The sequence below is a fragment of the Pagrus pagrus genome (genome assembly GCF_965226575.1).
Source record: "Pagrus pagrus genome assembly, chromosome: 8".
Taxonomy (NCBI): Eukaryota; Metazoa; Chordata; class Actinopteri; order Spariformes; family Sparidae; genus Pagrus; species Pagrus pagrus.
In genome coordinates this window covers 17,510,180-17,533,043 of record NC_140192.1, presented here as the reverse complement: position 1 = coordinate 17,533,043, position 22,864 = coordinate 17,510,180, and the positions used below count along the sequence as shown (strand labels likewise).

The window sequence follows — 22,864 nt, the reverse complement described above, 5'->3', positions numbered from 1 at the left end:
CACACACACACACACACACACTTGGAATGAAGACTTCAGGAATCCTGCAGCACTCCAACACAAGCAGGAGAGTATTATATCAAAAAGGATAAGCAAATTATGTCATATTCACATAACATATTCAGTTTTATTTATGTGTAACACAGCGTCCCTTCTGCTATAAAAATGGGCATAAATTATGCAAATGATGTGGCATGGTGACGTAGCGTGATCTCAAGAGGTCATGAAATTAAAGGCGGGACTACTGACGAGAACCTATAAAAAACTCTGAAGGAAAGGGGAAAAAGGAAGTATAATAAGTTATAATTTTCCCAATTTTAAATTCTGTTTTCTGCTCGTGGCTACATTGTGTTGGTGTTGGTACCAAAAGCCTCAGGCAAATATTTAAAAAATGTAGGATGGAAAAAGAGAATGAATGTGTGTCTGTGTCTGTGTATGTGTATGTGTGTGTGTGTGTGTGTGTGTGTGTGTGTGTGTGTGTGTGTCCTCTCATTATGCTCCAAGATTTAGGCTCAAATCCCATTTAAACCTGGGCTTTGATTTAAAGAGCACTGTAATTTAGCTGAATCTAAAAAGTCTCATTAGTTCCGACAAAGACCTTCTGTGTCTTTCATGTACTGCATGAAAAACTCAAATGTCCTCCGTTTGACTGAGATAATCAGGGCACTTAACAAGATGTAGTTTGAGCTGCTGCGTTATTCTGCTACAATTAGCATGTGCGCACGTACTCTCACCTGTACCCACTTCAAAGTCAGAGGTTCATTAATCTCTCATTCCCTCAGGCAAACTCCGCAGACGGCAGTTCTACTCTCAGCCGCTGGAGAATGGCCGGGTCCTCACGCAGGGCTCTACCTTCACCTACCAGGACGTCCTGGACCAGTTGCTGGTCTATACACCTGAAACAGTCAGCGGGGGTGCTGATGAGATGGGTTTCACCGTTACTGATGGCATCTTCACGCACATGGACCGTCTGGAGTTCACCATGGACGTCACAAAGAGCGAAGGACCTCGAATGACTGTCAACAGAGGTCTGCAGCTCCCGGCAGGTAAGAGGGGAGGGCAGGGGAGAAAGTAGGGTCGTACAGGACTTTATGTAACGAGGGGGAGGTGGGAGGAATACTGTTAGATCTATGACATCTTGTGTTATTAAAAGGTCTCAGCAGGTTGAGAGAAGTGAGAAAAGTCTTAAAGGCCTTGAAAATGTGTTGAATATATAAAAAAGCACTTTTCACAGCCAGTGTAGTGCTGCATTTACTTTGACACTTATAAGATGAAGATGCTGATTGCTCTGAATTATTTCAGGATCTTCTTCTAAGATCACAGAGCAGAATCTGAAGGGTACAGATATCGACTCAGACAGCCTGAAGCTCCGGTACATGCTGACCAAAGACCCTCCAGCTGGCAAACTGCAGCTCAGCAGGAGCGAACGTGTGGAGAAGATTTCTGTTAAAGGTCCCGTTCAGAGCTTCACTCAGGACGACGTCAACAAAGGTGCCGACTTGTTTATGTGTTGTCCTCTTTTCCGTTTGTTTTCTTCTGTCCTACTCTGTTCTATTTGTGCTATGGATGCATGTTTTGGGATTTTTTTTACCTGGTATCCGACATGGTGATATAAAGATAGATTAACTCATTTTGGCCTTTTGCCAGTGCCGATATATGTATTTTTTAATTAACAGGGAGAAAATCAAGTCTCTCCTTTTTAGGATTTTCAGTTTCAGTCTGCAGAGACATGAAGCCAGAGCGCTGAGGCCAACCTTTTCAAAATCAATAGAATAACTGTGATATCATGGATCATTGTTTTTTCATGAATTAATAAACAATTCTTCAATTGGTTGCTAAGGAACAGTGTCTTCTGATTGTTATGTGACTTGAAGCAGTTCATCAGATTGCTTCTCAAATCTGATCATGTGTCTCTCAAAGTAGAATAAAGAGTAGAGGCTGCTCAATGTCCACTCTTATGTTCTTGTTTGCTTACAATAATTCTGCTAATGTCTGCAGTTTAATATGATAATAACCTTCTGATGTTTAAAATGCCCTCACTTTCCCAGCAGTTACTATTATGCAGGATCTGAATCACAACATTAGATAAGCCCTGAGTGTTTGTCTATGTCTTGCAGGCCTGCTGCAATACAGCCATGAGAAAGGGGAGAAGGGAGGCAGCCTGTCGTTCAAGTTCAACCTGGTCGATCCAGAGGGCAACAAACTGATCGACCAGTCCTTCTTCATCAGTGTGCTTGGTAGGGTCTCCTCCGTCCCCTGTTACCTGCAGCACTAAAGTAAAGGCTAAAGTGACTTCATTTAGTGGAGAGAAGAAGGCAATTACTGCAGATTTATCCCTTTGTCCTGCATGGTTACTGATGTGCCACTGCACCGAGGACATAACCTGAATAAGAATCATGTAGAGCCGCCTTCTGTAAAAGCCACTGTTGTTACATTTTCAAGTACATAGCAGTGATATTTCAATCTAAACCACTCTGACAGCTTGTTAGTTTTCACTTTAAAATGCTTGTTTCGTTGAAGTAAAAGGTTTTCAAACTGTGTTGAGGTGAGTTCAATCTCTGTGTCGATTTGATATTTAAGGGCAGAGAGCACGGAAACCTTCCAACTGAGGCAAAAACTGGATACATTTAATATATCTTGTAGTACTGAAATGTCAGTCAAGCAATAATAAATTAATTTCTGGGGGGGTTTTTAACCCTTGATGACTGGTTTAACTTATGTGTCTAAACAAAAGATCACAACATCTGGTCAGAGCTTATTCATATTTATTTGAATTCCTTCAGACCTGATTCATTTATTTTCTTTTTACTGTTGGGGAAAAAGCATGCAAACATTTTTGGTTTGTGCTGCTATGATGTGCATGTGATGATACTGTAAATAGTATCAGTGCAATTGTCTTTACTTCAGGGAAAAATGAATCAATAATGAAGCAATTGCTGATGAAAAGCCTGGTAACCAAGACCAGGCCGGGGACCCAGTCAGGCTGTGTCTAATTGATATTCTTTCAAATCAAGTCGTTAAGTGCTTTGAGAGTGTGAACTGTGATCTTTATCCGTAGTAGATCATCATGCGGCATCATGCAGTGTGGTTTTGGGTCGACCACATTTTTAGGTTTCAGGTTTAATTATCCTCTGGTCCAACTCCAAAAGTGTCTCCTTTTTTAATTTGATTTAAAGGAGACATACTGTGCTCATTTTCAGGTTCATGGTTTTATTTTGGCTTGCTGCTTGAATAGGTTTATATGATTTAGTGCACAAACAGCACACAGCAAACAGTTTTCTCGTACTTTCCAGTGCTGCAGCACTGTATTCCCCCTCTGTCTCTTTAAGCTCCTCTCCCTCTAAGCCCCCCCCCCTACCGAATACCCAGTCTGCTCTGATTGGTCAGCTCACACACGCCTGAGTCAGCACCACTAACAACAACAGAGCAACTGTGTTAAATCAATTCTTACATGCCAAGCTCTTACATGCCAAACTAGCTGCTAGGTATAAATTATGCAAATGTGTGGTAACGTATAGTGTGATGTCACAAAGTCACGTAATTAAAGGCGGGACTACTGACGGTTGTGGACAGGTTTTCTTCTAGGCGTGGGCGATCTGATGAAGGCGTCAACAATCTACTTTTCAGGTCCATGGTATTTCATGTCCAATTACTTCAGTCTACAAGCTTCAAGTAACCACCGACTAACAGATCCAGGCTATGTCAACAAACAAACAAAGATGATTACACAGATTGGAGAAATTGAAGAGATGTGGCTCTTCCTGGGGTGACATATTGAAAAAATTAAATGCAACAGTTGAAGCTAGCAAGATGGCAAATGAAGAGCTTGTGCCAAAAAAGAAAAGATCTCTATTGCAAAATTGAGAAAGAAGATTGTGATTAAATAGATCTCTAATCTATGTTGTAAAAATTATGCTTAATTTCAGAGATAATTGAACATTTGTAAATAAATAAGAAGTTGATGTAAATGTAGTCAGGTCTATCATAAAACTTTAGTGTCTCCCAGTCAGCTGGATGATTCCTTGACGGCTGAAAAGACACCAAAACTTTATTTTTCCATTCACTTCCTTCTGGGGACTGTTGCAGTGGTTCAGCAGTTAAAATTCAGACTTCATTACAAGCTGCTGGAGACTGAAGGATTGCCTGTCCCTCACGGCTGAACAGAGTCCTGATTCTCTCATATCTTTCCCGGCTCACTTTTTATCCCGTTCTGTATTATTCCCTCTCGTTTTTCTCTCTGCTGCCCTCTCAGATGTGACAGTGAGGCTCTCCGCTCATATCTCCTCCTACCACACTGCCCTCTGATTACTTCCCTGCCCTCCTCTCAATCTTTCCTAATCCATTTGTCCAAATCTCTCAAACTTATATCACTCTCTCACAACTCCAGATACACTATACTCCCTCTTTCGCCGTCACCCAACTTAATCTGTACTGGTTTTTGTACTTAAAGTTGTGTCATTTCTCCATTTCTCCGGCTCCTAATGTATCCTTCCACTCCTCTTATCTTCTCTCCTTCCCCTGTTCCTCTCCAAAGAGTCTCAGCTTCTTTCTCCTCCAAAGCTTCAGTCAATCTTTTTCACTTTTTCCCACAATGAGAAATTGACTCCTAATGTGTTTATCATCGTTTGGATGAATTATTTCCATAAACTGAGAATGTGCGAGGTGGTTTTACCAATAAATCTTTGCTTGGATGCCTCTCTTTTTCTTTCCTTTCTTCTTCTCTGGCTAATCTTCGTCTTCTCTCCTCCAGAGGACCGTCTTCCTCCGTCCGTGGTGGTGAACAAAGGCCTGGTGCTGGATGAAAACTCTGTGAAGAAGCTGACCACGCTGCAGCTGTCAGCCAGCGACCAGGACAGCGAACCGGGCGAGCTCATCTACCGCATCACCAAACAGACGAGCCTGGGCCACCTGGAGCACGCCGCCAGCCCAGGTAGCAAAACACAGATTGCTGGATTTGTGATCCCTTTGATAGAGAATGTTATTATTACGCCATGCCATTGTTTTATCAGCAAAAACCTTTTTCATGGTGGTAACATATACCTGAATTCACTAAATCTACGCTCAAGGACATCATTATTTAGCAAAGGAAAGAAAAGTGTTGTGTGTTGTATGTTATTGTAAAATCAATCTCCTTTGAGAAGCACTTAAGATCTCTCACAATATTCCACTGGTGTTACTACAGGGTGCATTATTCAAGGACAATTAAAGGGTAACCCACCAGTTTTTCATGTCAAAGTGTGTTTACAGGTCTTATGGTGCACCACTGCATATTTGAAAAATGTATTATTATAAGTGAAGCACTCAGTCAAACATTGATGTGAGAGTTGAATTGATTTGTTGCAGATTCATATACAGTAAAGTAAATTCTGTCTTTGATAATTAACTCTCCACACAAAGAGGGAAGTGTATTGATGACCTTGCTCCAGTTCCTCTCTCCTTTATTATGTATTCTTGCTGCCTACTACAAAACAGACGCACACACACACACACACACACACTGTCTCTCCTGCTTCTTTTGGCACACAGATATTGAATGCCTGCAGCCTTAACTAAATTTCCAGTGCATCTCCTCCTCAGCACTTAAAAAAAATCAGTTTTTATTTCCATAGGGAAATAAAACATCTTCTCTAACATTATGTCACCTTAAACTGTTCCGATGCGATGACAAAACGGAGAGAAAAAAGACATTGATGCATCCTCCAACCACAAAGAAGTGATTATTCGCTTCCGTGCTATTGAACAGTTCTGCCCCGGCTGAATGAATCCCCCCACATTGCTTGACGCGTTCGCAGCATGCTAATTAGCTGGATGTTAACAACGCTCTCCGATCTTTGAGCATCAGTTCACCTCAGAGCCACAGAGCAGCTCTGGGTAATTACCGCTAGCCATTCAGCCAATCTGTCACTCCATGCTAACATGAGCAGCAAGCTCCCCGCTCCTTTGGGATAGCTTGTCAGGCTACTAGGAGTGTCAAGGTAGCAGCACTGAGAGAGGAACACTCTGTTTCGGTGCCCACTTTCAAAGCCAAAGTCTTCAAAAGGCTTATTAACTGGCTCAGGTTGTGACACCCTTCTGAGGTGGAGCACTTGTCAGAAGGTACCTGTGGCCCAAATCAATGAGACTGTGACCTCAAATTCTTTTCATGTTCCCCGCAACTTCTTTCAGAGACAAGTTTGAGTTTACACTTAAAGTACAAAGGAGTCGTTTGTGCCAAGAAACAGATGCAGCTTTTGTTGTTGTCACCTGAAGAGCAGCTTTTCACGAGTTCCCGTCAAGACTTCAGTGGTTGTGCAGCTGTTCAGCTGCAGCGGCCTCCTGCCATTACACTCGGAGGAAACTGCTGTAAGCTCCACAAATCAGATGTCATGTATAGTTACATTGCTTTTTAGAAATGAATCATAAATAATAAGTCAGAAGCAGCCACACTGATCCAAGCGGCCTCATTAGTTTTGCTGGCTGTGAGTCGCAGGCGTTTGAAAAGCTCTGGGTTGTTCACATACCTTCATCATATTAGATTCACTGAGGTCAAACTTGAGTTGTCACTTGGCAGTCATGTACACTGTGAGGTTGTTAGTTAGTCTGCTTATCTTCCAATATCATATTGTATGTGGTCATGAATACAATGGTATTGGAACTGTCTTGGTACTGTCTAATATTCAGACAGCAGGTGGCACCAATAAAATACAGCAAAATACAGTCATTTCCTATAAATATGATACAGTTTTTAGATTTAATTTTACAAAAGATCTTTTTATTTATTGGCCTTTTAATGTTTAATCAAGGATATTTACACATATAAAAAACTGTGATCTACAGGAGATGTCTGCCTCGTATCACATAAGTTAGTGTGATTTAAGCATTCTTGGATACATGTTTGTTTGTTACTTGTGAATGATATAGCCCGAGTGTGTACTATGAAATTGACACACAGCTGTTGAAAGCAATTTAAGCACCATTCACTTAAATTCAGTCACTGGAATCATCTGTCAGTGAGCTCCCAGCCAATTATCAATCTCTCAGTTAAAAGCAAGGCTTTATAAAAGCTTAAGCTGACAACACGTCAAAGTTGGCTGTATGTGTGTGTGACTGCTGCGACGTTATTTTGTTTTGAAGACAGCAACGATGCCCAGCCAAGTGGTGAGTGCAGCTACCAATGACCGTGTTTTGTTTCGATTTAGACGAGGCCCTCTCAAAAACAGGCCAAACATCTCAAGAGGAAAAATACAGAAATCGAATCATTCTCCAAAAATGACTGCGTTTCTTTTGTCTACTTTACCAAGCAGCTTTTTTCACACTTGGAATTTCGCGATTTGAAAAACATGCACACTAGCTTCGGCAAAAACAACATATTTCAAATAACAAAGCTAAATTGTGCAACCCTGAAGCCCCCAAACACTTTCCCTTATCTTTTTTAGTATTTTTTAAGTCAATAACTCTTAAAGTCTTTTTATCTTTTGGCTTTATGTTAGAGCCTTAGAAACTCATATCATAGAATTAAATCAGATATTCATCCATGGTATTCAGCCTGTGTTTCTTCTGGGAAAGAAAAACTTGGTATTCTCTATTTCCTGTCAAGATAGATGGAAGCGAAAATACATTTCCGTTGAATTAGATGGCGCAAATAAGCAGGTATTTTCATCACTGACTCCGAATATTGCCTCTTACTTCCTGTGTGCCTCTTCTGATTATGATGATGTATACAGTAAACCTTCAGCCGGGGGAATAGATGACACAAACTAGGAGGACTGAAGACTTCATGTGTTTCACTGTCAAAAGTTGATGTGAGGAAGATTGATGCTGCAAAGCCTGCATTTCCATTTCCCTAAGACTCTCTGACACGTTGAATTAATTATTTACTCCCTGTAGAATATTTGACCCTCTTTATTTTTACATTTAATTTCGGAAAATTCCTCCAATCTGCAGGGGGAAAATAACTTTCCACCCAGCCGTCGTCTACCTTTCACATCAAAGTCACCGGCAGCATTAGAGGTCCATCTATCTCACAAACAGAGTGAAATGAAATGCTTTGAAAATGAAATGTTAGGAAATTAAATATTGGAGACATATACAGTATGTATGCAAAGATACATGCAAAGAACTACATTGTCTCCTTTCGTAATCCTTTTGCAAGTATCTTTAAGCATAGAGCCATAACAAATCAGCAGCAAACAGGACTCCTATGATGCAAAATATGTTTTGGTTCTTTTTTAAGACAAATGCCTTTAGCTTCACGCGGAGTGATGTTTGATCATCGCTATCAAACCTAATTATGGTTCCCATTGAGTTTTTAATCCGTGGAGGAGTCAGAGAGTGAAGAGGAGCCAGGGCCTCGTTAAATTGGTTTAGTTTTAGTTTTAGTTCAGTTTATTTGCTCATTAAAATGATGAAAGCCAAAAGAGAAAAGGAACGTAGTGTGTGCTCTGAGACAAATGGCAAGAGGGGCTTATAAACCTGCCTGATGCCACAAAAGACGGATTAATGATGACCACCAGACACAGAAGAATTGGACAGCTGACGCTGAAATACAATACAGGAAAGATTGGTAGAAAAACAACAAACTGCATTAAAAACAAGGAACATAAAGTGAGCCTGGCAGCAAGTGTTCAAAGAGAAAGAGGGAAACAATGGATGTCCTAATGATGTTCTTTGTTTGCCTGCTCCAGTGTGTGTGGCAGGATGTATCACTGAGCGTGTGGGTGTTCAAAGAAAGAGGACGTAAATTAGTTTTGTGTTGATTGTTCCGACTCACTTTACAACCATTCTTCTCCTCTCACCAGGCACCAGAATCAACACCTTCACCCAGGCCGATCTGGCATCACGCAGCATCCAGTACGTACACACCAGTGAAGAGGAGAAGCACGCCGACCAGTTCTCCTTCACCGTGTCGGACGGGACAAATGAGGTAAATGAGGGCGTCAACTCTCAAGAATGAGATAAGATCAATGAGGGGTGGTTTGGTCCAATAATGCCGGAGGTACCTTGAATAATGTTTTCTGGATACCCGATGGTACACTATGACGAGTTAAGGAGCCTCAGGTAGGGACTCTCAGATACATTATGTGGAAATTGGCATTTTGTGCGATTTGGCGCTCCCCACAAGCATTTGTGACATGACTCGGGATCTACAGCAAAACAATATCAGAAATAACAATAGACGAAAGAAGAAGCCATTTGAATATACAGCCTACTCACCCACGGTAAAACCACAAAACTAAAAAAAAGTTGCAAAAAAAGACAATCTGAGCAAGTCAACAATATGGTTCTGCTTCAGAAACACTCGTAGTGGGGTATGAAGCCGTGTGGTGGACTGAAAAAAACTGTGTTGCGCGCACACAAGGTCATAGAATCAAGGTGTAACTTTACAAAAATAAAACACATATTTTAATGAAGGGGAAACAATAGGGCTTCTATTGCTAATTTCCAGTTCATGTGAATCATATTATTCGTAAGGAATATCCTAAAGGGGGCTTTTAGGGCTGTGGGGTAGAAACAGAAATATACAGCAAACTGTAGCTATTTTGTCTTTAACAGCTGCATGAGTCATAGCCAGGAGGAAATTCAAGCATCCACAGAATGATCAGCTCAATGGAGACATTCCCTACCACATATCTAAAAGTTGAAGAGGCTGACGGGCATTTACTTGAGTCGTGCTTCAGCACTTTTCACAATAGCAAACCCCATTTGGCTCGCCTGTGCCTTTCAGTTCTCATGATACTATTCAAGACTAGCGGTGTTCATCCTCCACATAAAAAGCCCTTCAGACTGCATTATCATTGGCTTTTTTTTTGCTTTGAAGAAACTTTCTGTCCTGAAACGCTACAATCCTTGATTAAATGAGTCAGTAAAAGTTTCCTTGCCCATCGGACAGTGATGTTATAACATATAAATATATAAATAAATGTATATGAAATCTAATGAACCCCAAGCTTTTAAAGAGGCTTTGGGTTGCTCCGCAGCCCTTCCAGCCCCCTCCCTCCCCCACAGTTCGCCTCATGCATAAATCTGCCTTGCTAATCCAGACTAATGAGGACCGCAAGGACTTGAGTAAACATGTGAAAAAGGTCATTTGGCCTTCACGCCTGGCTGGCTGCAGTGTGTGGAGGCTTTTGTGGCCACTGTAGTGGTTGGTGTTTGTGAAGTGGTTTTGGTGCTTTTACTTTTTTACCTCTCCATTTGGGAGGCCTCTTCAGTTTTCTGATATAAAAAGCACTGCATATTAATATCAAGTACTTTGCATTAAAGTTGAGGGTTTTTTTTCACATTTTAAAGTGATACTGAAGCAGAATATATTACTCACTGTGTTAAGAGATGGGATTGCTCAAGGGCATACCAGTGCAGAGTTTCTTTTAAAACTGCAGTTTGTGCTATTTGGGGTTTGTCATTTGGGTTTTACAGATGTGTTCTTCCATTTGTTAAATTTTCACCTGGGCAAACAGTGTAGAAAGTTACTGCATATAGTTTTCTCGCTTGACTGAAACATATATAGTTTGTGGCAAATTTCATTCCATTACCATGATCATTGCTTTCAGTGCAGTACATCGGAAATAACATTACACATCATCACTGTCCTGTGAAAACCACCAATCTCCGACACATTTTCATGAGCTATGAAACACAGCCCTGTTTTCAGCAAAGCTACAAATCATTTTCCTAAATTATACAATAGTCTTCAAGGATAAAGTAGGTTCCCCTTTTTTTCTAACCTATCTTAAAATAATGCACCCATGCCTATATGATCTGTGTATTGAAAGAGTTATTTGTCACTGTAATCCTTTCTCCTCCATACCGGCAGTGAAGAAATCCCATCCCACAGTGATTCAAATGTGTAATGCAACTGTGTTGGGGGGGTTTAAGTTAATTATGAGACTTCAGCAGTGTGAATACAGTCACACCATTATATAGAGGGTATCCAGAGGAGCCAAAGTTGTCAGTGTTGTTTTAAGACTTGAAAAATCCTATTTCACGTATTTAAGAAGTACAGTAAGAGTCAACCTGTATACTATATGGATTTCATTATTCTGTGATAAATATATACAAATTTTGGTTTAAAGCGTTCAAAGACGTTAATAACTATACCTAACTATGAGTAATAGTGCTTTTTACATTATGATGTCTATGTATGATGCTGCAGAGATATCCACTGAAGTTAGCATGCTAACCAGCTAGCTCTGGTCCATTCCTGTCCTAAAAGCTCCTTAACACTAACATTCCCCTGGTCCCCTAGCTCCCAGTCCAAACTGCTAGCTGCGGTAAAGTTAGCAGTTACTCTAGTAGCCAGTTCTTACAACTGCACCTTTAAGTCTTTGATGCACGAGTTATTCTTCCTGGTGAATACATTGAGCATTCCTCAGAGAGAGGAAAGCAAACAGACTTAGAAATTTAGAGAGAATTCAATGAACTCAAACCAAAGTACTACAAACTCTTGAGAAAGAGTTACACATCTCCGTTGCTTCAGAAATGGATTCATATTGTACTGTGTGTGTTGTCTCCAGGTTGCCCAGACGTTCTACATTACCATCAAGCCAGTGGACGACTCCCTGCCTCTTCTCCAGGTTCCTGGCATGAGGGTCCAGGAAGGAGTGAGGAAGACCATCACCGAATTTGAGCTGAAAGCCACTGATGCAGACACTGAGGTAGGACACTGGCAACAACAACCCCTAAAAATCTTCAGCAACTTTCATTATTTATTTATTTATTTATTTATTTATTTACCAGTTTTGAGTAGAGCAGGACCTCCACATAATAGCTGATCAGCAGCTAAGCTGGCCAAACTAAGCTGTGTAAGCTGCCCTCTGTTGTTTAGAGAGCCATCTGGTCGTCATAGCTTTATTTTCTCTGGCAACAACTTGTAAAAAGACTGTTTCCTCCTACTTAAAGTAAAAAATCTAGCTTCAGATACTCTTACACTGCTAATCCCATCAATCTGCCATTTTCAGTGCACCCCAGGAGTTATTGCAATTTCCCATTTTCGTGCAGCTAATTTTGCTGAACACTCTTGCCTCTAAATCTACTTAAATTAGAGATTTCATAATTACACAGAGTGTCCTTAGAAAGCTTTCCCACAGTATGGGTGCTGAAGTTGCAAAGTAACAGTTATAAGCTATATTTATAGGGAATGAAAAATAACCTCCACTGCGTCTCTGTTTTTACTGATTCTGAAGAACTCGCACTAACATGACATCCTCACTAATTTCTTCATCACCCTTCATCCATTTCTCTCCCTCCATTTTTCCTGCTAAAACATCACTTTGTCCAGGCGGAGTCCATCGTTTTCACTGTCGTCCAGGCTCCTCGTCATGGCACCATCGAGCGCACGAGCAACGGCCAGCACTACCGGCAGACCAGCAGCTTCAGCATGGACGACATCTACCAGAACCGCATCAGCTACAACCACGACGGCTCCAACTCGCTCAAGGACCGCTTCACCTTCTCTGTGGCTGATGGCACCAACCTGCTCTTCATGGTGGAGGAGGGCGGCAAAGAGGTCTGTGTGTGTCTGTGTGTGTGTGCATTCACATTTTTACCACAGCAGGAAGGCTGAATATGCTGTTAGATTGTGTGTTGGTGTGGGGATGTGTGTGTGTGTGTTTGTGAGGCACCATCCTGGCATTTTTATTACAGTTGGATGATTGAATTAGCAGAGTTAGGGCTCAGGTGGGTGCACGCCTATGTGCGCATGTGCTCATGTCTGTGAACATGTGTCTGTGTGTGTGTTTGTGTGTGTGCGTGTGCTCTGACCTTTTTACAACAGGAGGGGTGAATCAGCAGTTTGTGTATGTGCTCGTGTACTTCTATCTTTGTGAGGACCTAGGTGAGTTATAGATCTGGAGAGTGACTCTTGAAAATTGCGGAGATATTTGCAGAGTGAGACCATTTTCAGAAAGCGTGGACATCTTTGGACATAAAAAATATTACATAATTACGTAGTTTAAAGGGTAACTTCACCTATTTTCCACAAGTGCGTTTACAGGAAATGGATATACAGAGCTACTGTTTGTCGAACAAATCACATTGCAATCTTTTGCAACACACTTTTATTTTATTTGAATATTTTTAGTGTCCTGTAGGGGTGAGACTAAAATAAACTCAATTAATACAGAAAAATCTCAAAACTTGCCTGACAATCATCTTGGAGTCCCGTACTTTATCTTGCCATCCAAGTCAGTGGTCTGATGTGGATTAAATGATGGTCCTCACAAGTGCACAAACATCTGTGTGTGTGTGTGTGTGTGTGTGTGTGTTGTTAATGTCAGCTTTATGGTAGTAGTTATGAGCAAGCCTCAGGGTGAATTGACTCCTCCACTTGTCAATTTAGTCGTCCCTCTCAGCCGTCCTCCACCACCTGTCACTACAAATAGTCCACATGATTAAACTGAATGACAGTAGGCAGGTATTGATAGCCGTAATCACACACACACACACACACACACACACACTTCTTTGGCTTGTGTTTATTATCTTTCGATCACCTGAGGACTCCAAGGCTCAGAGGCTCCATACACGTGTTGTGCGCCTCAGAGGACAGTTTTGTGGCCTTAACGTTGCCGGTGTTTGATGTGAATTTGTTCCCACAGGAGCTGCCATGTTATTAAATAATGTATGAGCTCATATAACGCCCTCTGGATGAATGCATCCTTCAAATGGCATCTGTCAAAGATGGCCTGAACAGCGTCTGAGTGATGACAGGCTGCTCTTTCTGTATTCCCTCTTGCACCTCGGACACAAACTAGTAATATTGGAGTAGTTTATCTGATTTAGCCTGTCGTCGAAGGGAAACGAGTCAATAAAGTAATGACCTGCAATGTTCACTATCAACATAATCCAACTCATAAAACCATTTTCCATTTCCTGTTCTAACAACTCATTCTAAACACATAGCAGTCACATTTAAGTCTGTGCGTTGTCATGTGTATCCAGGACACATTGGTTGGTTGCAAAATGGTTTAAATAGATTTTTTGGCCCACCACAAATGACATCTTGGTCACCTCTACTGTATTAGGATTGGGGCAACTATCTGATGGACAAATATCTCAAACCCTGGGCCAATAAAACCAAAACTATTTGAGTGACCGCCAGGAATGATTGAGTTTGAATGAACAAATGTTTGAAAGGGAATGTAAGGAATAAAATGGCTTCAGCAGTTAAATCCTCTTTTGTGTGACTATCCATTCAATTTTCCTTGAAAGCATCTCCACCATCTTAAAAAATGCATTTTTAACTCTAGTTTTCTGGTTTTCCAGATAGTGACAGCTGCTCCACAGAAGTTCAAGATCGATATTCTGCCAGTTGACGACGGCACGCCGCGTATCGTGACCAACCTGGGACTGCAGTGGCTGGAGTACATGGAGAATAAGGTACAAGTCATGAAATCATTCCTTCCTCCTGATTGGTCTCAAGTAGAAAACTGTGGTTTCATGTAACAGAAAAAAAGGTTTGCTGGGTTTTTGTACTCAGCAAACTCTCCTTGAGTACACTTTTAAGAATGACTTGGTTGTGCACACACAGCTCTGTGTCCTCTCTGTGTCGGACAACTGTATCACAGCAACATATTAAAAGTGTCTTTGTGACTGACAGAAGTGCAAAGAGAGACTCTTATCACTGTTTGCCACGATGTTTAATTGACTTGCTCCCCCTGCTGGTTCAAACACATCAACACACTGCAACCACTAGTTTCTATGGCGGACATTGTAAAAATGTCACTTAGTTCATTCATCCTGAGTCTTCGCTGCGTTTACACCGGAGATAATTAAGTCTTGGGTGTTTTATCACCGAGGAAAATTTGCATATAATGTTGAACTCCTGCATCTGCTCCGAACTGCTGGAAAGAAAGTGAACAAACAGCCCTTCAGTAAAACATCTTTCCCAGTGGAAACAAGGCTTCAGCTGCAGCCTGAAATTAATTTGTCTTATCTGTTCTGTTTGGAGTTTGCATGTTTACCCGTATTTGCCTTGGCTTCTTTCGGGTGCTCCATGTTGCCCAGTCATCAAATAGAAACCATGTATGTTAGGTTAACTCTTCTGTCAGATTCTTCTGCCTTGGAAGTGGAGTTGGTCCCCTAATCCTTGAATGAATTTACCTGCAGGGATCAGTAAAGGATAACAACTCAATGCATCGGTCGTCCTCGTCTTGCTCGTCCCTTTTCTTGCCCCTCTGGGATAGATGCGAAAAACAATCTGCGTTTGCCTGTGGCAGTTTAAAAACCTAAAACAGGTTTGGATCCATATAAATCATAAACTCTTTGGAAAGAAATTGTTTCCACATCAGTGTACATTTTAATTTTTGAAAACTGACCCAAGAGACCCAACAAATTAAAAAGGGAAATGTTGAGGTTTTGTAAATCATCCACCATGAAAATGAACTAATGCATTTTTATATTATTCAAAGTTACACTGTGGTGTACCAAGTGTTTCTCTTAGGTTAAATAAAGTGCTCCAGGCTCAAACTCCAGCTAACACATATCAAGATGACACCAAAAAATCAATTTCTTTGGCCCAATAAAAATCCATCTCTCATTATAAACTACACAATCAAGTCCTTTCTTACATTATCATATACTGTCTGTAGATAACATCTGTGGTGTGTGAAAATGTGGCGACAGTGCAGGTACAGCTCAGTCATCGCTGTTTAATGTCCACCAGGCCACCAACCTGATCAGCAAGAAGGAGCTGCTGACCATGGATCCAGACACAGAGGACGGACAGCTGGTTTACGAAATCACCACGGAGCCAAAGCACGGCTTCCTGGAGAGCAAGCTGAAACCTGGCAACCCTATCACCACCTTCACACAAGGTACATATTAATGTTGTCCACTGAAAAATATTTAGGTGATTTTATTTTTCACTTTTCTGCAAAAAAAGCTGAGTACAGCTACATTCTACCAGCCAGTGCTTTGAAAAGGTCCAAGGTTGTAACATTTTTTTTTACATATTTTCTTTGTACAGATTGCCTGGGAGGCCACGTCTGTCTGTGGCCTCTAACAGGATATTCTGCTCTTTTTTTGCACTAAGATTATTCAATATGAAGGATTTTTTTGTCTGTGGAGCAAAAACTAAACAGCATTTAAACTTGAGATTTTTGTATTTTCTCATCCCTTTAACATTCTGTGACCTCTTATTCCAGTTGAATTGAGTATTTTGCATATCTTCACTACAAAAGGTTGAAGGGGCAAGGACAAATACATAATCGTACATTCCTACCTGTCTTCACTTCACTGAAAGAGTGTTTTCACTCACCAGCATTGTCCCAGCCAAATTTGCTGTTTGAATGCAGCGTTCTCGTCATTGAGCCTGCTTATCTCCACCTCGAGGCGGCAGCCAGGAATCAGTGTCAGAGTGCTTTTGTGAAATGTTGATCCTCTAGGCTGGAGAGCAACTGGAAAACAGTCACTTTGATGTGGTGCTTTCTCAATTTGGAGCATGTAAACATCATTTTCTTAATGATAACAAATATCCAATAACTAAAATAAACCCTCAACCTGAGAGAGGGATTTACTAGTGCAAACTGTCCGTCAACATTATTCTGACTGTCAACATTTACTCTCATATTCTGCTTGAGCACAGTCTGAAGCTGTGTTTGATTAATTTTTTCATACATTATTTTTTATCATTTGTGGTAACATTTAGTATTATTTTCTGTTTATTCTGAGTGTTTCTTAGTTATTCTACGTATTTATTGTGAACTTCCCACAGGGCCATTTGATCATCTTTCTAGCACAAGCAATCTCTTTTGTGGCTTTCAGCCCTCATTTACAAAGTATTTCCTTTTCTGCATCTGCCTCTGGAAGGTATAAATGAGCAGAAAATTTCCATTTTCAGTTTTTATTTTATTTCTGTCAAGTAATGGAAAAGGACCAGAGGCTACAAATTAGAAAGAAGAAAATGCATTCTTCACCAAGAGTTTTATTATTAAGATTGAATCGCTGTAGGGACAGTCTTTGGTTGTCTCCTTCCTCACACGAAGGTCAGATCAGTGCTAAGGAACTGATGATCAGCAACTCTGTGTTTTCTTGCTCTTTTGATGCAATGTGTATGTAGACTCTGACCCCCTTTGTGACCTGAAAAGAGTGTAAAAGATGAGAAGAAATGTTAACTGGATCAATGAAATAATGAAATTCTTTGTTTAATCATTATTCATTTGACTTTCTTCCTCTCCAGCTGATATCAACCTGGGTCTGATCCGCTACGTGCTGCATCAGGAGAACGTTCAGGAAACCATGGACAACTTTAAGTTCCTGGTCAAAGACAGCAAACCAAACGTGGTCAGCGACAACGTCTTCCATATCCAGTGGTCACTCATCAGCTTTGAGCACAAAAGGTCTGTATATAAACATCTGTTTGTTCACTGTGCAAAAGTTGTCATTATGAAATGATGCTGCTTTTTGTTGAAAAAAAGTAAAATTACACTCAGTCTCACTTCCTCTGATGTTTCCACAGCTATAATGTGAGTGAGAAGGCCGGCACGGTGGCTGTGACGGTTAAGCGAACGGGTAACCTCAACCAGTACGCCATCGTGCTCTGTCGCACCGAGCAGGGCAGCGCCACCTCCACCAGCAGCGTCGGATCCAGTCCAGGCCAACAGGACTATGTGGAATATGCTGGACAGGTAGCCAATGTCAAATATTTAGTTGCTTCTTTTTAAAATTATTATTAGTGTTTAGGAAAGGTCAAAAAATAAAATGTAAAAGCTTCTGCTTTCCTCGACCTCCAGCTTTGACTTGCTTTATAAAACAATCATCCTCCATTTTGTCTGAACAAATGTTAGACATCCACCACCTTCTTGTGCTTTTTTCATTTAACATTGGTATTCAATTTGATAGCCAAACAATTATTTATGAAAGACTCTTTTAAAGACCATTTTTAATATTTTCAGGTTGATCCTTTTACTCTTTCTTTCTCATTTTTCATTTTTCTTGAGAACAAACCTTCCAAGAATAACAAGCAGTTTTTAAAGTTTGTGTTTGAAGTCTAAAACTTAATCAAGGTTTACATAGATAAGATAGATTATAGATAGTTTTTACTTCCTACCTTGCTTCCTTATTTGTATGCCCTCCATTATCTGAATTCTTGGTTCCACACATTGACCATTAGATGTTGATGAAGGGTCTCAGTCATCCAGTGCTTCCAGGTGCTTTATCGAAGGCAACAGGACGTGTTTCAGTTTCTTGAAGACGTTGACCCTACTGTCTGTAGACAGTTTAACAACCATTTGCACCTGGTCTCACCTTGCCCTAGCATCCCACATGAAGGTGGGAGGGTCAACGACCCACAATTGGCCCTAACGACTCTGAAACTCAGAGCTCACAGTGTCCTTAACGACCCTGTAAGGACACTCCCACACAATGTTTAAAAGCCTGCAACTCCCCTCCAGTTAGTTAGAACTGAAGAAGTCTCTTGGATGAGAGGTGACCATTAGATATTACGTCCAATCGTAAACAAAACACATATAGTCTAACACTGCTATTATCCCATTATTTCACAGGTACAGTTCGATGAGAGGGAGGACACCAAAGTATGCACCATCATCATTAACGACGACAAGGTGTTTGAGGGAACTGAGAGCTTCCACGTGGAGCTGAGCATGCCCGTGTATGCCCTGCTGGGCAGAAACACGCGCGCCCTCGTAAACATCAACGACACTGAAGACGAACCGACTCTGCAGTTTGATAAGAAGGTCTACCACATCAACGAGAGCACTGGCTTCATCCACGTGCCCATCGAAAGAAAGGGTAACGAACTCTGCACAAGCTGTAGCAGGGGTTTCTAACTTCCCTGTTAGCTTTTAAAACCATTTTCTCTTTTATTTTAAAATAAACGCACTCCCCCCTTACTTTTCACATATTTAACATGTGTTCTTTAAGGCCATATGATGCTTACAATGAGTGCTGAATTCACTTCCACTCAGGTGACGCCTCCAGCACCGTTTCGGCTCTCTGCTACACTGTGGCCAAGTCGGCTCAGGGCAGCAGCCTCCACGCTCTTGAGTCCGGTTCCGACTACAAGAGCCGTGGCATGAGCAACGACAACCGCGTCATCTTCGGCCCAGGGGTCAGCATGTCCACCTGTGACGTCAAGCTCATCGATGACAGCGAGTACGAGCTCTCTGAGGAATTCGAGCTGGTGCTGTCAGACGCCTCGGATAACGCCCGCATGGGGGACGTGACGTTGGCCAAGGTCGTCATCGATGGACCCAATGATGCATCCACTGTTTCTCTTGGGAACGCCACCTTTACTTTCAGTGAAGATGCTGGTATGAGCCTTCTGGACTAGGATTACTTTGGCTGTTTTTCTGTAACCAAGTTAGATTTAAGTTAGACTCTTTTCAAATGTCACAGTGTAGCTAAACTCTTTAAGAGAAGAGTAAAAATATAATGATGTCCATGGGGAAATTAGGAAGGTGCCAAGCAGAGTTGCAAATTGTCTTTTAAAAAGAAAGTTTTATAATGGCTACATCCAAGGGTGTAGCATTGATTTATTGTCAGTTGTGCAGTGTCTGTGGACTCCCTACACTCCTATCTATCAGATAGATTACTGCACATAAAACAGGATGTAAGAGTAGTTCCTGAACATTAACATCTCACTTGTAGAAACAAGATTATTATGAGGTTTATTTATTTTGGAACAGAGAACATGTTGTGAAGCTTGAAAAACAGCATTGATAGTTGCGGCTTTTAATAATTAGGACAGCAGCTTCCTGTATAAGTCAGTGTGTTGACAGCTACACTATGCCACATACATATAAGCCTAAAGAGTTATTTGAAGCAACATTTTAATTTGAAAGCTGATTTTATGTTTTAGTCATCATCATTTAGTCATCACACATTACTCAGTAAAAAGATTGGTAATTAAAAGCCCTTATATTATGCTTATTAACATTATAAAGGCTCTTATAGATCTCTGTAAATGCTTATTAACATTATGATGTGGCAGTAAGACTATGTAAGTGTCACTGTATCTTAAAAACAGGGATTGTTAAATTATAGATAATTTTATATTTATCAGCACTTATAATAAACTTTCTTAACATTTTTTGACTACTGAAGAGCAAAGAATAAATGCTTTTATATATCATTATATAATATTACATTATTAATAATGTAACTATAAAAATGTTTATGATGCCATTATTGACACTTATATAGCCTTATAAATGTGTAATAATGTTAATAAGCATCATATAGAGACCTATAAAGTCCTTATGATGCTTATTCTGAGCACCTTAATATAAAGTATTACTTAAAGATTTATAAAAATAAAGTTGTGCTATAAAAACACCTACCAACCTCATCCGCCAAGCCTCTCCTGCTTTATTGCTCTCTCGCTGTTTTCTTTTTACTCTGACATTGCTTTATTCTCAGATACCGTGCAGTATTGAACAGTCAGCATGATCAATAACAGCAAAATCAGCCGCGAAAGTCAGTTTGTCTGTCAATTTAATATGATGCTATTAGTTCATGACTCAGATTACTTTAAAATTGCAGAACAAAGCCGACTTTGTAAACAGAACTGCTGAAGGCAGCCAAATGGCTGCTTTGGTTTGTTGTTTGTCTGCCCTTACAAAATGCCCCAGGCTACATCTATAGTTTTAAAAAGCACTAATGCAGAATCTTTCTGTATTTTCTATACCTGCATTTCATTCTTATTTCCACACTCCAGGCACAATTGAAATACCAGTGCTGCGCCATGGCAGTGACCTGTCCTCTGTGACCTCTGTGTGGTGTGCCACCCGGCCTTCAGACCCCCCCTCGGCCAGCCCCGGGGTCGACTACATCCCCAGCTCCAAGAAGGTGGAGTTCAAACCTGGAAAAACCGAGGAGGTAAGAACACCTACCTTCTCACCTACGCCCCAAAAAAACATTTAGTGTTGGTCAAGGCAACGTTACGCAGATGTTTGAAAGTATTAAGTCAATGCAGCTGGATTGGTCCGTAAATAAAGAAACCTCTTGAGTAATTCTTCATGAGTAAAATCTTTACATTTACATCTTTATAAAACAGGGTGTCCTTCCTCCATACCTTTAAAACAGCAGACCTGGCCTAGGACAACTTTTTGAACCTCACTCACACTGTGGCCTCTTTTATTCCAGACCTGCAGTTTGACCATCATGGACGACATCCAGAACCCGTCCATCGAGGGATCTGAGTCCTTCGTGGTGTTCCTCAGTTCTCCTCAAGGTGCTGTCCTTCAAGAGCCCTACGAAGCCAACGTCGTCATCACTGACACCTTCCAGGACAGTATGTAAAAGTCAAAGACTTTAAACATCCACCTTAAATGAAATAAGCATTTCGTTTTTTCATTAATGATCAATATCTCAGTTACGTTGATCAGTATTTAGACTTTTTAGAATCAGCTCCCTCACAGCCTTCGTCCCTTCTCTCAGTTCCCAGCATGCAGTTTGAGAAGACCATCTACACCGTGAAGGAGAAAGACAGTGTCCTCCACATCCCCATCATCCGGACAGGCGATCTGTCCTTCAAGTCATCAGTGCGCTGTTACACGCGGACCATGTCAGCCATGGTGATGGACGACTTCGAGGAGAGGAGGAACGCAGACGAGTCCCGCATCACTTTCCTCAAAGGAGAGAAGGTAGAGTTCAGTCCAAGATGTTTATCTGAAGTAGATTTAGTCTTTTTGTGATCTTTTTTTGTCAAGTGAGCTGCTGATTCAAATGTTTTGTCTGTTTCCCAGGTCAAAAACTGCACAGTTCACATCAATGATGACTCTGTCTTTGAGCCCGAAGAGGAGTTCCAGGTGCATCTTGGGACACCACTGGGTGACCACTGGAGCGGTGCCATGGTGGGCGTTAGCGACATTGTCACCATCACCATCACCAATGATGAAGATGGTAAGCAGGCACCCCAAAAGTCACATACAGCAGATAGCTTACTGATGAATAGATGCCGTCTAATGGCGGCTGATCTACTATTGCACCTCAGTTTTGTTCCAGTGAGAAAATGTTTGGAAGAGTTTGATTTGTCTTGAAAGTCATGAATCATGGCCTGTCTATAAGAAAAATCATTTTCTTGACATATAAGTCTCCACTACAGCAGCACTGTGACCTTTAATGTCCCTCTGTTTCTCTAGCTCCCACCATTGAGTTTGAGCAGGCGTCCTACCAGGTCAGAGAGCCTCCCGGCCCCGATGGCATCGAGGTGCTCAACATCAAGGTGATCCGTCGGGGGGATCTGGATCGGACCTCCAAGATCCGCTGCAGCACCCGGGATGGATCGGCCCAGTCTGGAGTTGACTACAATCCCAAGAGCCGAGTGCTGAAATTCACCCCTGGTCAGTGCTGAAAACTCAGACTAGTTACATATCTCAAAAGAGATAACTTTTTTGTGTGTTTGTAAAACTTAAATAAGCTCACATACTTTATCTCCCTTTGCCTCGCTCTGCAGGGATGGATCACATCCTGTTCAAAGTGGAGATTCTGTCTAATGAGGACAGGGAGTGGCACGAGTCCTTCTCATTGGTCCTTGGCCCTGACGACCCTGTGGAGGCGGTGCTCGGGGAGATCACCATGGCAACTGTAACCATCTTGGACCAGGAGGCTTCAGGCAGCCTCATCCTCCCTGCCACGCCTATTGTAAGAATTCATCCAGTTTGTCTTCACTTGATACAAGCACACAAACACGACTGACTTGCTGGCTTGTTTGTTTTTCCACAGAGAATGTACGCTTTTGTCTGCAGTTCCACAGTGCTCAGGGCTTAACATGTCTCTACACTTACAGTAGAGAGCCTGGAGCAAGAAACTAAACTCCTGGCAAAAGCACTCCTCTGCCCTTATACATATTCAGCAACTCCAAAACAGCAGGAAACATAAGCAGCATTTTCCTTCAGGCGTTTGTTTACAGGTTTTTACATTCCTC

The 22,864-nt window shown here is 41.3% G+C and overlaps 1 protein-coding gene across 2 annotated transcripts in view; it reads left to right on the top strand.

Moving 5' to 3' along the window:
- fras1 (Fraser extracellular matrix complex subunit 1) overlaps positions 1 to 22,864 on the top strand; it is a 233,826-nt gene that overhangs the window by 203,214 nt on the left and 7,748 nt on the right. For both annotated transcript variants that reach the window (XM_084361068.1, XM_084361067.1), the window contains exons 43-61: positions 783 to 1,046; positions 1,303 to 1,491; positions 2,118 to 2,237; positions 4,751 to 4,930; positions 8,778 to 8,902; positions 11,493 to 11,633; positions 12,257 to 12,484; positions 14,242 to 14,355; positions 15,641 to 15,791; positions 17,156 to 17,315; positions 17,435 to 17,603; positions 18,480 to 18,726; positions 18,903 to 19,247; positions 20,654 to 20,814; positions 21,082 to 21,229; positions 21,376 to 21,581; positions 21,684 to 21,840; positions 22,080 to 22,280; positions 22,394 to 22,581. In XM_084361068.1, the coding sequence (XP_084217194.1) occupies positions 783 to 1,046; positions 1,303 to 1,491; positions 2,118 to 2,237; positions 4,751 to 4,930; positions 8,778 to 8,902; positions 11,493 to 11,633; positions 12,257 to 12,484; positions 14,242 to 14,355; positions 15,641 to 15,791; positions 17,156 to 17,315; positions 17,435 to 17,603; positions 18,480 to 18,726; positions 18,903 to 19,247; positions 20,654 to 20,814; positions 21,082 to 21,229; positions 21,376 to 21,581; positions 21,684 to 21,840; positions 22,080 to 22,280; positions 22,394 to 22,581 (3,494 nt within the window). The remainder of the gene's footprint in view (positions 1 to 782; positions 1,047 to 1,302; positions 1,492 to 2,117; positions 2,238 to 4,750; positions 4,931 to 8,777; positions 8,903 to 11,492; positions 11,634 to 12,256; positions 12,485 to 14,241; positions 14,356 to 15,640; positions 15,792 to 17,155; positions 17,316 to 17,434; positions 17,604 to 18,479; positions 18,727 to 18,902; positions 19,248 to 20,653; positions 20,815 to 21,081; positions 21,230 to 21,375; positions 21,582 to 21,683; positions 21,841 to 22,079; positions 22,281 to 22,393; positions 22,582 to 22,864) is intronic.